General features: G+C 40.1%; 1 protein-coding gene across 3 annotated transcripts; it reads right to left on the bottom strand.

Annotated features, from left to right (window-relative positions):
* Nucleotides 1–4,049: 4,049 nt before the first annotated feature.
* LOC127638764 (mRNA-decapping enzyme 1B-like) lies at nt 4,050–16,259 on the bottom strand. Of its 3 annotated transcripts, none has more exons than XM_052120484.1 (10): nt 16,121–16,259; nt 15,383–15,539; nt 14,544–14,584; nt 14,239–14,366; nt 10,246–10,312; nt 9,198–9,327; nt 8,958–9,083; nt 8,245–8,874; nt 6,365–6,517; nt 4,050–6,226 (listed from the first exon to the last, which is right to left on the bottom strand). In XM_052120484.1, exons 2-10 carry the CDS (start codon nt 15,527–15,529, stop codon nt 6,146–6,148), a joined length of 1,503 nt encoding a protein of 500 aa, XP_051976444.1. In that variant the 5' UTR covers nt 15,530–15,539; nt 16,121–16,259; the 3' UTR covers nt 4,050–6,145. The 3 variants fall into 3 exon arrangements, with proteins under 3 accessions (XP_051976444.1, XP_051976443.1, XP_051976445.1); XM_052120483.1 differs by having other exon boundaries at nt 16,198–16,242; XM_052120485.1 differs by lacking the exons at nt 14,239–14,366; nt 14,544–14,584; nt 15,383–15,539; nt 16,121–16,259 and adding an exon at nt 10,705–12,400.

Raw genomic sequence — 16,259 nt, forward strand, 5'->3', positions numbered from 1 at the left:
AATTTAGCATGATTACTCAAGGATAAGGTGTTGAAGTGATGGCTGCTGGAAATGGGGCCTGTCTAGATTTGATCAAAAATGTTGTTTTTTTTACGTCAGTAATGTCCTGACTATACTTTGTGATCAGCTGAATGCCATTTTGGTGAATAAAAGTACCAGTATCCTTAAACAGCTAAATCTGTGCATTATTCCAAACTTTAGGCCGCCTGTGAATATATATACTTATACTGTATCTCACAAAAGTGAGTACAACCCTCACATTTTTGTAAATATTTGATTATATCTTTTCATGTGACAACACTTTAATTTCTACAATGTAATGTAGTGAGTGTACAGCTTGTATAACAGTGTAAATTTGTTGTCCCCTCAAACTGACTCAACACACAGCAATTCATGTCTAAACCGCTGGCAACAAAGTGAAATTTTGCCCAATTAGCCATTTTCCCTCCCTGGTGTCATGTGAATCATTAGTGTTACAAGGTCTCAGGTGTGAATGGGGAGCAGGTGTGTTAAATTTGGTGTCATCGCTCTCACACTCCCTCATACTGGTCACTGGAAGTTCAACATGGCACCTCATGGCAAAGAACTCTCCGAGGATCTGAAAAAAAGAATTGTTGCTCTACATAAAGATGGCCTAGGCTATAAGAAGATTGCCAAGACCCTGACACTGAGCTGCAGCATGGTGGCCAAGACCATACAGCGGTTTAACAGGACAGGTTCCACTCAGAACAGGCCTTGCCATGGTTGACCAAAGAAGTTGAGTGCACGTGCTCAGCGTCATATCCAGAGGTTGTCTTTGGGAAATAGACGTATGAGTGCTGCCAGCATTGCTGCAGAGGTTAAAGGGGTGGGGGGTCAGCCTGTCAGTGCTCAGACCATAAGCCACACACTACATCAAATTTGTCTGCATGGCTGTCTTCCCAGAAGGAAGACTCTTCTAAAGATGATGCACAAGAAAGCCTGCAAACAGTATGCTGAAGACAAGCAGACTAAGGACATGGATTACTGGAACCATGTCCTGTGGTCTGATGAGACCAAGATTTATTTGGTTCAGATGGTGTCAAGCATGTGTGGCGGAAACCAGGTGAGGAGAACAAAGACAAGTGTGTCATGTATCAAGCATGGTGGTGGGAGTGTCATGGTCTGGGGCTGCATGAGTGCTGCTGGCACTGGGGAGCTACAGTTCATTGAGGGAACCATGAATGCCAACATGTACTGTAACATACTGAAGCAGAGCATGATCTCCTCCCTTCGGAGACTGGGACGCAGGGCAGTATTCCAGCATGATAACGACCCCAAACACACCTCCAAGATGACCACTGCCTTGCTAAAGAAGCTGAGGGTGAAGGTGATGGACTGGCCAAGCATGTCTCCAGACATAAACCCTATTGAGCATCTGTGGGGCATCCTCAAACGGAAGGTGGAAGAGCACAAGGTCTCCAACATCCACCAGCTCCGTGATGTCGTCATGGAGGAATGGATGAGGACTCCAGTGGCAACCTGTGAAGCTCTGGTGAACTCCATGCCCAAGAGGGTTAAAGCAGTGCTGGAAAATAATGGTGGCTACACAAAATATTGACACTTTGGGCCCAATTTGGACATTTTCACTTAGGGGTGTACTCACTTTTGTTGCCAGCGGTTTAGATATTGATAGCTGTGTGTTGAGTTATTTTGAGAGGACTGCAAATTTACACTGTTACACAAGCTGTACACTCACTACTTTACATTGTAGCAAAGTGTCATTTCTTCAGTGTTGTCACATGAAAAGATATAATCAAATATTTACATAAATGTGAGGGGTGTACTCACTTTTGTGAGATACTGTGTGTGTATATATATATATCATTATAATTCACTGGCAGCCAAAAGTTTGGAATAATGCACAGATTTTGCTGTTTTCTTTTAAGGAAATTGGTACTTTTATTCAAATTTATGGCCTAAATACAATAATAATAATAATGTATTAACTTTAATTACAGAACATTATTTAGTGTAAATTAACCTCAGATGCTGTTTCTCTCTCATTTTTGAACGAGTACTGTGATGGAATTGCTGTCTGACAGCTTGTGTTTTTCAGCATTTCTGTGCTTTAAGATGGAGAAGGAGAAATACATCCCATCATACATAACTATTTTCTAATATAATCCTTTTTTTCCAATTCGAAGCTTATGATACACTGTCATTTTCATGGTAAATAATAACATTTAAATTCAAAAGATCAGTTTCTGAATGACTGATCCTTTTGTTTAAATCCATCTATCCCTATCATCTGTCATCCAGTGAAACATCATTTGATTTTAATATCAGCAGGATGACTTTAACAACTAAATTACTCATTATTAAAATCCACACATAGTTTCCACACATAGTTCCACTAACGCACACACATACATTGGAGTATGAGTGCCCAGATGTCATGCATTGGATTTCTCCCGATGACCCAGTTAGTCTCAATGATGGCTTCCATTCTCCAGACATACACACCTGCAGTGAATTCATATTAATTCTACTGGATATGAGATGAGGATTTCAGTCAGTCCACAAAATGAAGACAAATGCAATTATTATATTGTACAAACACTGGAAACTGCCCTGCACTTGGGTTGAATGGGTTGGGTTTAATTTTCAGTAATTAACTGTTCTAAACTGTAAAAAAGAAGGAAAAAAAAAAGGGACTGGGAACAGAGGAAAGCAGGACATATAGAAAAAGATTAATTCAGTTTAGCCTCTTTTTTCATATCTACTCATCTAATCTCTCTTTATCAATCCAAGCACATATATTTCTATATTTTACTGCATATTCCCCTATAATTAAGTCAACCTGGAGTTTTAAAACTAACATTCTGTAAATACTTTTCTCATTCCTGCAATGTAAAAAATTAAAAATAATAAATATAAATTCTTTAACTGTTTGTTTGGTGTTAAGTGGTGTTAGTGTATTACTCTTTTACCTAAATGTAAAGAAACGGGACCCTACATGAATGTTCTAATAAAAAACGAATTGTAATTACTGACCTACCAAGCTACACAACGGAGGGAAAAACACAGAATCTCTCTGAGACCTTCTCTTGTTTCCAACAGTTGAACAAATGGGTCGTATTGGGACAGTGCGTAGATGGGATAGACCACGCAGATCAGTGGGATTAAAGCCACAGTGGGAGTTTTCACACTATCAGCTAAACCCAAAACACACACACTGTCTGGTTTGCAGCCTTCACCTACACCCTACTCTAATGTAACTGTAGCACGTGCATTCCTGGCAGCATTTGTACTGTTGGCATGCAAATTTAAATTAAAGAGTTCATCAGCTCTACAGCTTATTATAGCAAGCTGCTGATAGTTGTTCCTTAAAACCACTTCACATAATCCCATCAATCAGTTTTTAACTAGAGAGACTGGGGAATTGCTGAATGTCTCATTGAAAATATTGCTTTTAACCAGGTATTTAAATGCAAACTATTTACATTTATGCATTTGGCAGACACTTTTATCCAAAGCAACTTAGTGCACTTATTACAGGGACAATCCCCCCGGAGCAACCTGGAGTTAAGTGCCTTGCTCAAGGACACAATGGTGGTGGCTGTGGGGATCGAACCAGCAACCTTTTGATTAACAGTTATGTGCTTTAGCCCACTATGCCACCACAACTCCACCAGAACATTTCACTGTTAATATGCATTTGAGGTCTGCAGGTCAGATTAACCCTTCAGAGTATAGTCAGCACTCCAACTATTGACTGTTGCCAGCATGCATGTTATTCTGAAAGATTTCTAATAGGCTTCCTTTAATGTCAGCCATAACAGAGCATTGAGTACCTTTGCTTTTAGTCCTTACCTTAGTGAGCGTATTTACATGCACAATCTACCACCGAATTATAAGCTTAAGCAGACAGCGTGTTAGGTCATGTACATACCTTAAACGATTTTCCTTTATCGGAGTATGGTCATACATGGTTTAAGCAAAACAGAGCGGCACAGCAAGATTTTTGCCCATTACGCTGATTTTGCGTTATAAAAAGCTTACAAGACAACCAATCAGACGATGTTGGGATATATTTTATTAAGAAAAATAAATGTAAGAAAATAAATTTGACAGCATATTTTAAATGTAACCCACTGATGTGAAACACTGAGGACATGAGAAAAAAAAAAAAAAAAGGGGGTCACCTAAAAAAATGCCAGCATGTTAATATGAGAACAAAAGAGACATCATAGAAAAATAGAATATACTATATATATATACACACACACACACACACACACACACACATGTAAACATTTTTGTATATCCTTTAAACAAAATACATATTTATTTTCCTTTACAACATTATGATAAAAAGAATAAAGTATTCCTACAGGTTTGTGCAAAGATGAGGGCGGTTTCTGTTTGCGTCAGCGCTGATTTCAAAGGAATATTCCAGGTTCAAGTTAAGCTCAAATAAAAGCATTTGTGTCATAAGGTTAATAACCACAAAAAGTAGTTTTGACTCATCGCTCCTTTTCTTTTTTGGATTTTCTCCCCAATTTGGAACGCCCAATTCCCAGTGCACTCCAAGTCCTGGTTGTGGCGTAGTGACTCACCTCAATCCGGGTGGCAGAGGACAGTTGCCTCCGTGTCGGAGACCGTCAGTTCGCACATCTCATCACCTGGCTTGTTGAGCACATTACCGCGGAGACGTAGCGCATGTGGAGGCTTCACGCTATTCTCCACGTGCCCCACGAGAACGAACCACATTATAGAGACCACGAGGAGGTTACCCCATGTGACTCTACCCTCCCTAGCAACTGGGCCAATTTGGTTGCTTAGGAGACCTGACTGGAGTCACTCAGCACGCCCTGGATTCAAACTAGTGACTCCAGGGGTTGTAGTCAGCGTCTTTACTCGCTGAGCAACCCAGGGCCCATCTCTCCTTTTCTTAAAAACAAACACTTCCAATGAAAGTAATTGGAGCCAATTTTTTAATGATTTAAAAGACAGATATGCAAATCTTATCATTTTCTAAAATCACTGAAATCGTAGTTTAAGGTTTTATGATACAGCTTTACGTCATCATGGCAACAACGTTGTAAAATTGGACAACTTTACACATAAAAGGGTAGAAAGGATTTAATCACACTAAAATCATGTTAACACACATATGGTTTACGTCTTGCGGCTATACTTTTGAAACATATAAACGTTTATGATCTGGCCCCATTTACTTCCATTGTAAGTGACTCACTGGAACCCACAAGTCAAAATAATTTTTTATGGTAATCGACATTATGCCACAAATGCTGTTATTTGAGCTTAATTTGTATTGAACCCAGAATATTTCTTTAAAGTGATAGTTTAACTAAATTCTGCCATTATTTACTAATCCTCATGTTGTTTTAAACCTGCAAGACATTTTCTTGAGTGAAACACAAAAGGAGTAGTTAGGCAAAATGTTAGCCTCAAACACCATTCACTTTCATTGTATGGAAGAAAGATGCAATTAAAGCAAATGGGGTCATTCTCCTTATGTGTTCCATTGATGTCATACAGGTTTGAAACAACATCAGGATGAGTAAATTATGGCAAAATGTTCATTTGGGAGTTAACCATCCCTTTAAGATGGTAGAAACCAAGACAGTTATGTTGAGCAGTTATGAGCCTATCGTGATTTCTATCATCCAAATTGTCATTTTTATTTAAGAACCTATGGTGCAGTGTAAAACTTTTTGATCCCCTTTCCTACTTGGGTCTGTTTAGATTGGCTAGGGTAAAAATGATGCCTTCATAAAAAGGAGAATGTCTTTCCAATATTCAACCCTACACTAAAATTTCAACAAAAAGCACATTTCCTGCACTGTTATCTGAAAGCTTTTTGTAAAATCCATTATGAAATTCTGCTTCCCATGACATTTTAAAATACTTAAGATTCACAAAAGTGAAAACCATCTAATATACAAGGCTGATTTGACATTCGGATCAATCGGTTTAGAGTGTGCTGAAGATTGCATTGATTTGGAACCATATTGGTATTCCTGTTGTTAATGTGCTTCTGAGGTACTCGGCTTAATAGATGCTACAAGCGATATGCTTACAACAGCAGGGGTAGTCCTGAGATGGGAAGTGTTTAAGGCGTGCAAGCTGTGCGTGTGTGAATCAGGGAGTTCCTGATTCAGAAAGGTTTTGAGCTGGAGTCTGTTGAAAGACGGGAGACATATGCTTCATAGATGGTGTTTAGGAACGAGGCATCATTCTGTATAACATATAGAAAGAAAGCGTTAAAGAGTCAGAGAAGTGATCAGTCACTCACACTGAGAGTCTCGTTAAATCAGCAATGTTTTCATTATTTGAATAATATAGATGGCAGCAAGACCATGGGTTTAGTTCTGACCCTGATGAGATGGAGCAGTGTGGCCTGTAGCTGACTCTTGCCAAGTGGTCTGGTTTCAGCTGGTTTGGGTTCTGCTGCAGCTTTGGTGGCTTCAGATTGAGCGAACACACTGGGTGATAGCAAGAGTGTGGGTGCTACAGTTGCTGGGATACACTGTGGTGAGATAACCAGCACAGACAATAAATCACAGGTTGATTTCAGGGTAATTTTTGCAATACTTTACAGATTTTGCAATATGTAATGGGCTTAATCCAAATGGCAGCACGATCCTGAGGCTAAAGCTGAGGCTAATGCCAGTGACAAAGCGACATGGCCTCATTCGTTTTCAATGAGAGCAGATTGACTTCTGGCGACAAGAGCTACAGCGACCACTTGCGATAAGATACGGTGTGTCAAGTGACACGACCAAGCAGTGACAGTTGGCAGCGACTACCAAAGGTACCAGTGGATTTAACTGTTCTAAATGATTTGCCTGCAACCACATTTTAGCAGCACGTTAACCACTGGATTAATCCAGATATTTTTTTTTACTTCACAAATAATGTACTCATTACCAGTATAAAACCATTTGTATGCAATCATAAACACCTGCAGATAGAATCCAGACATCAGAAAATGTTCAGTCAAGACAAGTTTTCCCCGGTTAGATTGGGAAATTAACAGAATTTTAGGGAGACCACACACTTTGAAAACTTACTGAAATAATAAAAATAGCCTCAGCATGTAGAAGGGTTGGCAAAGCTAAGAACTTGTAATGTTTAATTTTTATTCATTATAATTTTCACTTAAATGGGGAAAGAACGACATTACGGATGTTACAATTGTGAAAGCAGCACATGCATAAGGAGGAAAACCATCCAAAACACTTTTAAACCTGCAGACTTTGTATGATATCCATCAAAGCAGCATTATGGATTGAATTAAGACTGAAATCATGATATGGCCTTGCATGATTACTAAACTGCAAAACGCAGTGTTTTGAAACACAGTCTGCTTAACCACTTCAGTCAGCGCTGTGCGAGCGAGTGGCGCCCTCTAGCAGGTGTGTGTGGCACATGCTGAATAGTGCAGCAAAATGAGACTATTAGCACTGGTAATGGGGCTTTTCCACAGCACGGTACGGCTCGACTCTGCTTGCTTTTTGGGGATTTGCCACTGTGGATACTATTTGGTACTTTTTAGTACCACCTCAGCCGAGGTTCCCAGCGAGCTGAGCAGATACTAAATGTGACGTCAAAACCCTGCAGATCACTGATTGGTCAGAGAGAATCTATAAGCTAGATGGGAGGTTAGCTTACTCTCGTGTGTTGTCAAGCTAACACAGTGATGTCATCCTCTGTTTTTTGGTGTAAGATTTCCCAAACTCTCTCTTTTTTAGCTGTATTTTGTCTTGCTGCCGTCAGCCTCTTTTGAAATGTTTTGTCGACTTGCTGTGAAAAACAGCCACATACCAAGAATCAAGAACACCATTCCTTCAATATCCTCCATTGCTCCTTTGTTGTGTGTTTGTGTCACCTTTAAGATGATGTCACGGCAGTAGAGGCAGTGCAACTATGACGATCAGTTTATAATCCCACCCACATTGAGGCGGCACTAAACTGCAATGGAAAAGCAAGCTCAGAAAAGTAAAGCGAGCAGACCCAAGCCGTAATGTGCAGTGGAAAAGTGCCATAAGTGTATGTGTATGTGGTGGTGGTGTTGGTAGGTTGGGGTGGTTCGGTAAATTTTCTGCTTTGTCCATTGCCGATAACAATCCTGATACATGGATACGTTGTCAGCATACTGAGTGTATTTGACAGTTCCATTTGTTCGTGATCTGATGCATTGAGCACTGCCCTGCAGAATGTGCATTTTTAGAAGCAATTAATTATTTATTTTACCTGTGTCGGATAATTCTTGCTGGTCCTCGAGTTGCTGGTGTCCAGGTTGGGCTGTAGGAGCTCCTGATGGGGATGTAGCTCCTGTTCCTGTTGCACCAATGTGAGCCTCTGCAAGAGCTCATGAGGTGACACCACTTTCCTTTCCACACCAGTAGGGGGTGCTTTTGCTGGTACATAGAACAGGTGATGAGGCAAGGCTGGCCCTGTGGCTTTAGCCTTGGGGTGGATTTGAGTCGCCACCATGCTTTCTCCTTGGCTTAACTGTCGGGCAGGCAGCACCGGGGCCACTGCCATGAGGGAATGGTTCATTAGTAGTCTCTGTATTGGGTCAAGCTTGTTCTGGACTACCCCGTTTTCACACAGATGACTCTCTGGGGATTCAGAAACAGGCTGCAGCAGTGACCCAGACATGAGTTTGTGGATAGCTGGACAGTGCAGCATGGGGGTGCTGGATGCTAGAGTGCCCCCTGCTGGTGCCGGGTCATCATAAGACAAAGAGTGTGCAACTGCATGCCGTGCTGGACCCACTCTGCTAACACTTAAGCTGGGCTGTTGGGAGAGTGTGTCCGGCTTTGACTGAGCACCAAACAAAGTGATGACTGAGAGATGCTTTGACTCAAACTGTCCATCCTGGGAGAGAGAGAGAGAGATTACATATTAAATCTACTGTGGTGCAGCAGTGACTTAATACTCCAAGAGAATGAGTACCATACCTGCTGTGTTTGTTCCTGAATGTGTGTGTCCTGTGCTAGCTTTAGGGGAATGGGTTTGATTAGATGGGGGTTTCCATAGATGACTCCATCACTTCCAATCTCTTTTGGCTCATAGCGGAGTTTGCCCTAAAGAAGAAAAAAAATTGTAAATCTACTCAGCTAAGTTATGCCAGCTATTAATGCATACTAAGCACCTGTATACTTGTGCCACACAAGACTTTATTAAATTGTGTGTGTCACCTTGTCAAAGTCTTGTTGTGCTTTAGTAAGCATTTGCAGAATATCCACTCCCTGCTCTGCTGCTCGTGGAGAGACGCTGCTGCTCTCTATCTGCACCTGTAGCTGTAGCTGATGTTCCTGCCCAGCCAAACTGATACATGCAACATACACAAAAAAAGTAGTGTTTTTGTGAGAAAGTGAGAGCTAGGGAATATCTAAGCTGAATTGGGAGAACTAGCTAGATAGCTCCCATTTAAAATAAATAAATAAATAAACAATACTGGAGCCAAATCTTTTTCCATTACATTAGTTTCCATTCGTTTCTTTAATATCCACTGTTAACATTAATGAACACACTGAGCTACTAGAGTTTTTCTCTCCACCGCTGTTCAGCAGTGGCGCTGTGCCCCTACTGCATCTATAGCACCATGGCAAAATTGTGTTTTAGCTAAGCTGTGAGCTTGCAGTTTGTGGTGAGAGAGAACGACAAAGACAAACTAATACAAAATCAATATATAGATAACACATCTTTCTATTGCTTTCTCTCTGCTGGCTGCACAAAACAACAAACCTACAGCGTGACTATTGTAGTCAGATTCACAAAAGAATAACCATTATGAGCCTTTGAGTTATTTTTAATTAATCCGTCAAAAAGATTCACATAATTCACATGAATTCTCCTTTTGAGTCAACTGGTCTAAGGATTCCATCACTTACTGAATCGGTCAAATCAGTTATTTTCTCAAGTCATTACTTTTGACCTATCCATATCGAAATGAACAGAGAATGATTATTACGTTGTATTTACTGAAGTGTAAACCTTCAGAACAGAGTTTTGTTGTAAAATGGTGAAAATAAATACGTAACCAAAATAGTATGTTTTTTCTTCTTTATTTTCACTTAGTATATAGTTAGGACCAATTGTTTGAGGGTGCTTTCTCAAAAGTACTACAAGAATCGTAAAGTGGAATTAGACTCAGAACCACAAATGCAATGGTTAAATTTCATGATTCTCATCCCTAGTGAGAGCAGAGAAAGAGGCAAGTTTGCAGATGGAGGATAAACTCACTTCTTCACGAGTTCTGCGATACGCTGACAGTCTTCCTTGTCATAGAACCAGATGCCATAGATGGACACTGCCAAAAAACAACACAATTTTAATCTACACCACTAAAACAAAAAAATATTAAACCAATCGACTGTAGGTTAGAACGGACCAAAATATAACTTTTTTCACTGTACATCTGGTCATTGCAGTCTCTAGTCATGATCATGATTTCAAGCTTGATTACACTTCCTAGTGTTTGACGCATGCAGAGCACTAGGAATGGTAAACTAGCTTGAAATCATAATGGTCCCTAGAGAATTCAATGGCAATATTTATAGTGAAAAAGGAGTCTGTTCTCACCCAAAACCAATTAAATTAGCTTCTGAAGACATAGATTAAACCACTGGAGTCATGTGAACTACATCTATGCTGTTATTATGTGCTTTTTGGTGCTTTAAATTTTGGTCACCATTAACTTGCATTGTATGGAACTACAGAGCTGAGATATTCTTCTTTGTGTGTTCTGTAGAAAAACGAAAGTCATACACATCTGGGATGGCATTTTTGGGTGAACTATCCCTTTAAGACATTACCCACATAAAAAAATAAAATCAACATGTAGCAAATTATCAGACTTAGATGGAACATTATCAGCAGTAAAATGACCAATGAAACTGAAGCCCTCCCTTAGTGTACACATGCACACACAATGCCACTGTACATACACCCACTCCACTAAAATTGACATTCCTTTCCCAGAGAGTCCAAACTCCCAAATCCCCATGCAGAAACAAAGCCAAGTGCTGTGCCAGTCCAGAATCTATGAACTCAGAAGTCTCCAAGCACCCAGAAATCATCAGATGCTTATAGGATCAGCAGCCATTGTTCATTAAGGAACAATCACAGAGGAAAAAGCTAGAGATTTCAGTGATTGGTTCAAAACGTTTAGCCATCATGATAAAGAGGTTTGAGGACCAAACTGCTCTGGTGCTGACAGCTGAATCAAGACCAGTTCCATTCACCTCCACAAGTAGCTGTGAGATAACAGAACCCATAACAGAGCAGCGAGAGAGAGAGAGAGAGAGAGAGAGAGAGAGATAGATATCAGGGGCTGGTCCCCCATACACAGTTCATTTTCAGCACAAGGAGCATAGCGTGGTACAGCGCCTGGGAAAAAACCCAAACAAAATACTGCCTGGGAACAGAAGAACATACCACTCAGAAAAAGAGAGAGAGCGCAAGGGGAGGAGAACAAGCAAGAAGGACAGAGATAGAGAGAGAAGGATGAGAGCACACCGCTAGAGCTTTTGAGGTTGAACTTAGCAAAACAAAACAGATCTGAACCCTGCACCCTTGCTTGTGTTTGTGGAATCAGAGTGCAGGGCCATTCGCTGCATGTTTTACTGAATGGAGTTGAATCCGCAGGGAGAATGCTGAGAAGATCGTGAACTTCTGACCAGCTTCAAACAGACGGTAGCTTCTACCTGCAGAGGACACAAACTTGAGAGAGAAGATGCTGCGTGAGCTGTTCAGCCGGCACAGGCTGAAACACCAGCGACTGGAGGAGGAAGTGGATGTGCGATTCAAAGGGAAGCTAGTCTCTGAGAAAGAGCTGAGCTACACACATGTGCAGCCGGGAGGTAAGAGCAGCTACAAGTCTCCTGTTACTACACCATCACAAATCACAACTGCATTTGTTTAGGAGACGAGCTGACAGAAACCAGCACACGTATGCCTGAATGTGCATGTTTGAACAAACCCCCAACCCTCTGTATTAAACTTTGTTACTTAACAAGTAGGCTACCATTTGTGCTGTAGACACGAATCATGCGGTTAGGGTATACTTCGTTTTTCTGCATTCCGGATCATGTCCCATAGACCACGCTGCCTTTGAGTATACTCTTTTCATGTGTTCGACGCATGCACACTATGACTGCCTTGTGATACTCTTTTATTAAGGTCAATGACAGGTGCAGACTGTGCTGATGATGAAATTTGCATCAATGAGGAGAACCGAAGTATACTTTAGCATTAAGAGATCAGACTTAAGATTTTCACCTGATGCATGATGAAATGGCTGGGAAAAAATACAATACACTTACATTCAACGAGGGACTCGAGTCAAATCTAGGGATCAGAATATCACAGAGAATCAGAGGTAGGCTCTTTTGACTTGGGCCAGTAAGTAACCCCCATACAATAATCTTCTTAAAAGAACACCTTAACAACTGTAAAGCGGCATCCTGACACTACATTGCTTTCTTCAGAAAATTTTACATTTAATTTAGTCTCACATTAACATTCCTTAACTTAAAATCCACTAGACAAATAATTCAGTGAAATCCTCATCCAGTAAATCTCACCTAAATGAAGACATGTAAACAGACAGCGTAAAGTTCCCATCAGTCAGTTTTCCTGCAGCTGTTTTGGCAAACCTCTAAAAACATCAGTTTTGAACAAGCTGAAACAAACTGACAAGACCTACAAAGCATTCACTCAGGGGCACTTTCTGCTTGTATCTGTATGTGTCTTTATCAAGAGTTTCCTTGGAAGCGTGTGAGAGGGTTATCTAATCAGGATTGGCTGCTGTGATGCTGGCAGGAAACTGGGAGAGAAATACATGCACTCCTCTGCACCATCTAAGGCACTGTAGCTCTGGTGGCCTCTCATCCAGGCATCTGATCTCTCTCTCTCTCTTACACCAAAGACACCAGTCTGACAGCTCTCTGTATCCAGACACACTTTTACTGCTTTAAGGAACTTCAGCTTTTGGACGGATGCCCACCCTGTGCTCTCATTCTCTCTCAAACACACTAGGGATGCACTGATACAGCTGGGTCATACTCGTTATACTGGTGGGTAAATACTTGTACTTAGTATCAGTATAATAATTTAGTGTGTCTGAGTTGGAGTAAATAGTACATAATGACGTGGCAATTTTTAGAACAGTTCAACAATATGTCAAGAATTTGGGTGTTTAAACTAGTTAAACCTAGCATATCAGTTGTCATTGTATCCATCTTTCCATGATATATATGTGGCTTCTGCATGCACACTTGCATAGGGTGTTTACACCAAATATTGATAATGTTTACTGCACTTCAGTAAATTGATAAATACAATTATTCATAGCAATATTTTTGAAACACTAACTATACAAAAAGTTTTCGCACAGTCCCATACCAGGGGTGGTTCTAGGGACAGTGGATATTCAGGGCTAAGTCTAGACCTCTACAGATACATATAGTACCATCATTTGATAAAATATTGGAATAGAATGCACTTTAGAATTATATATCACACACACACACACACACACACACACACACACACACACACACACACACACACACACGATTTCAAAAACAACAACATTGTCCCTTTCGGCTTCCAGTAATTAGTTTAGAAGAAATTAGGCTTCAAGTAGGCTAAAACAGGTAATTGTGAGAGAAAAATGCTTTAGCTAGTTTTGCAGCATCGTATCTAAATAACTGCAAAAAATACAAATGTCCTGGCTTGTGACTTAAAGCACAGTATTTCTCTTTTGTTTTCAGGGTTACACATCTAAATATTTGGGACTTATATACTTAATATCTTGCCAAGACAGGAATATTTTTTTTTCTCCCCAATTTGGAATGCCCAATTCCCAATGCGCTCCAAAACCTCATGGTGGCGTATTGACTTGCCTCAATCCCTGTGGCGGAGGACGAACTGAGATTGTACATTGATTCCTGTACATTCAGGTTTCTGATCCTGTTTGCTATAACTTGAATGCTTCTGATGCAGTTCCTTCCACCACATCTCAACACATTTTGTCAGATTGAATGAAGACTGACAAATGATAAATATCTTGAACAAACAACCAATAAATTACCCTATCATCTACATTACCATTTTCAAACAAGCGAATCAATTATTTGCAAAGGAAATGTCTTTGTGAGGCCATAATAGGCAACAAGGTTAACATCTTTAACACACGTGCATTCTGGCAATTCGACAGATGGAGAGACTCACATCGAGCATTCCTGTACAGGAGAAATGGATGCTGCAGCTGGAAATCTAAGTCCTTAGTGATGGGTTCAGTCAGATTGTCCATGCTCAAGCGGTTCAGGATGGTGAAGCCGTGTCTGGGGAATGCAAGTCTGATACACAAACAACTAACATTAATAATCCACAACACTAATGAAAACTTTCAGTTCATGAGACTGAAGGATGTAAACAACTGTGTGTGTGTACTCAGCAAGCATGAGTGCAGTCACAACACTTGATCTCTGGGCCACACATAAATGTGCTACAAACACACCCGAAAACTCACAAACCTGCTATATACAAACAGAGTTCCCTCCACATCAGTCTTCTCCTGTTGGAAAATATAACAAAAAATAACAATCACATTACTATTTCCAACATGAGATGTTTGGATGCAGAAAAAAAAACACTTTAACCTTTTAAAATGCACTCACACGTGCAGCCATTTAAACCTTTATAACAATAGTAATTAATATACACCGGTGGCGAAAAGTTTGGAATAATGTACAGATTTAGCTGTTTTGGAAGGAAATTGGTACTTTAATTTGCCAAAGTGGCATTCAATTGATCACAAAGTATAGTCAAGACATTACTGATGTAAAAAAGACACTTTTGAAACAGAAAAACTAAAAGAAAATGTTAGAGTGGGTAAAGAAACAGACATTGGACAACAGATAATTGGAAAAGAGTGTTATGGATCTTAACCCCATTGAGCTTTTGTGGGATCAGCTAGACTGTAATGTGTGTGAGAAGTGCCCGACAAGACAGACACATCTATGGCAAGTGCTACAGGAAGTGTGGGGTGAAATGTCACCTGAGTATCTGGACAAACTGAAAGTTAGAATGCCAAAGATCTGCAAAGCTGTCATTGCTGCACATGAAGGATTTTTTTGATGAGAACCTTTTGAAGTAGTTTAAGAAGTTCATAATTTTTTTTTTTTCAAAATGTAATGGTAATTTTTCATGTTATTAATGTCCTGACTATACAATGTGATCAGTTGAATGACACTGATAAATAAAAGTACCAATTTCTTTCCATAAGAGTAAAATCTGTACATTATTCCAAACTTTTGGCCACCAGGTGTACACATCCATCCCTACAGTCATTAAAGGTGTTGATATTGTTTACCCATTCATTGGTGGTGTTGTTAAAAATGTAGAGTGCTACTTGGCTGGCCAGGTCTGTGATGTTGTTGATGTAGGGATCCAGTCTCTTTAGGGCAGAGAGACTCATGCCTAAACTGTTCCCACCATCACCAACTGTGCTTGCCGTCATGGCTCCTGTGCTGTTACACACACACACACACACACACACACACACACACACACACACACACACACACACACACCGTGTAAAAATGCATTTAGATTTTAAATAATACATAAATAATGTGATAGTTTAAAAAGTAAAATGAATTCAGAATGGATAAATCAGCCCAAAATGAGAAGAGTGCTGCTTGGATTCTGGGTGGTTGCTAAGGCATTACTAGGTTATTCTGGGTCGTTGCTAGGTGGACAAAAGAGCGAAAGTTTCTATAGTATCGTGGTCCATATGACTCAGTTCCCTTATTCAATGTGGGTATATGAGCTTTTGCAAATGTAATTTTTTTTTTTTAAATAATAACCCACTTGTCCTCAACAAACCATATGATTTGAGGTATCATTCATGTCTGCTAAAGGTTTGTCCAATCCATAACACTTAAGTATTAGCAAGTATAGCAATAGTGATGCATGCATTAGCAAGTGAAATAAATGCATGCCTGTATGTTTTATATGGGATGAATCAGACCTATTTGAGCTTATAAATTAAATAAACGAGGCCTTCATGTTGCTGCTGTCTCATTCATTGTGATGGGGTGAAACATACCTGCACTGAAAATATCGCACAAAATCCTGATCTGTGGTTTAAACACGATCCAACTCAGTAAAACAAGATAAACGCACCTTATTTTTACTTGTCTGACTCCCGACTGACTGCCGCTATCGCCATATTTGTTCTGTCAAGC

This window comes from Xyrauchen texanus, chromosome 47 (assembly GCF_025860055.1).
Source record: "Xyrauchen texanus isolate HMW12.3.18 chromosome 47, RBS_HiC_50CHRs, whole genome shotgun sequence".
NCBI classification, from domain to species: domain Eukaryota; kingdom Metazoa; phylum Chordata; class Actinopteri; order Cypriniformes; family Catostomidae; genus Xyrauchen; species Xyrauchen texanus.

Excerpts from the sequence above, each read along its gene's own strand:
- LOC127638764 (XM_052120484.1), bottom strand. The coding sequence starts at position 15,529 with ATGACGGCAAGCACAGTTGGTGATGGTGGGAACAGTTTAGGCATGAGT. Across the intron at positions 14,367-14,543 it reads ACTCTGTTTGTATATAGCAG|ACTTGCATTCCCCAGACACG; the intron begins GTTTGTGAGTTT and ends TTTGTGTATCAG. Across the intron at positions 10,313-14,238 it reads CCTGTACAGGAATGCTCGAT|TGTCCATCTATGGCATCTGG; the intron begins GTGAGTCTCTCC and ends GTTTTTTGGCAG.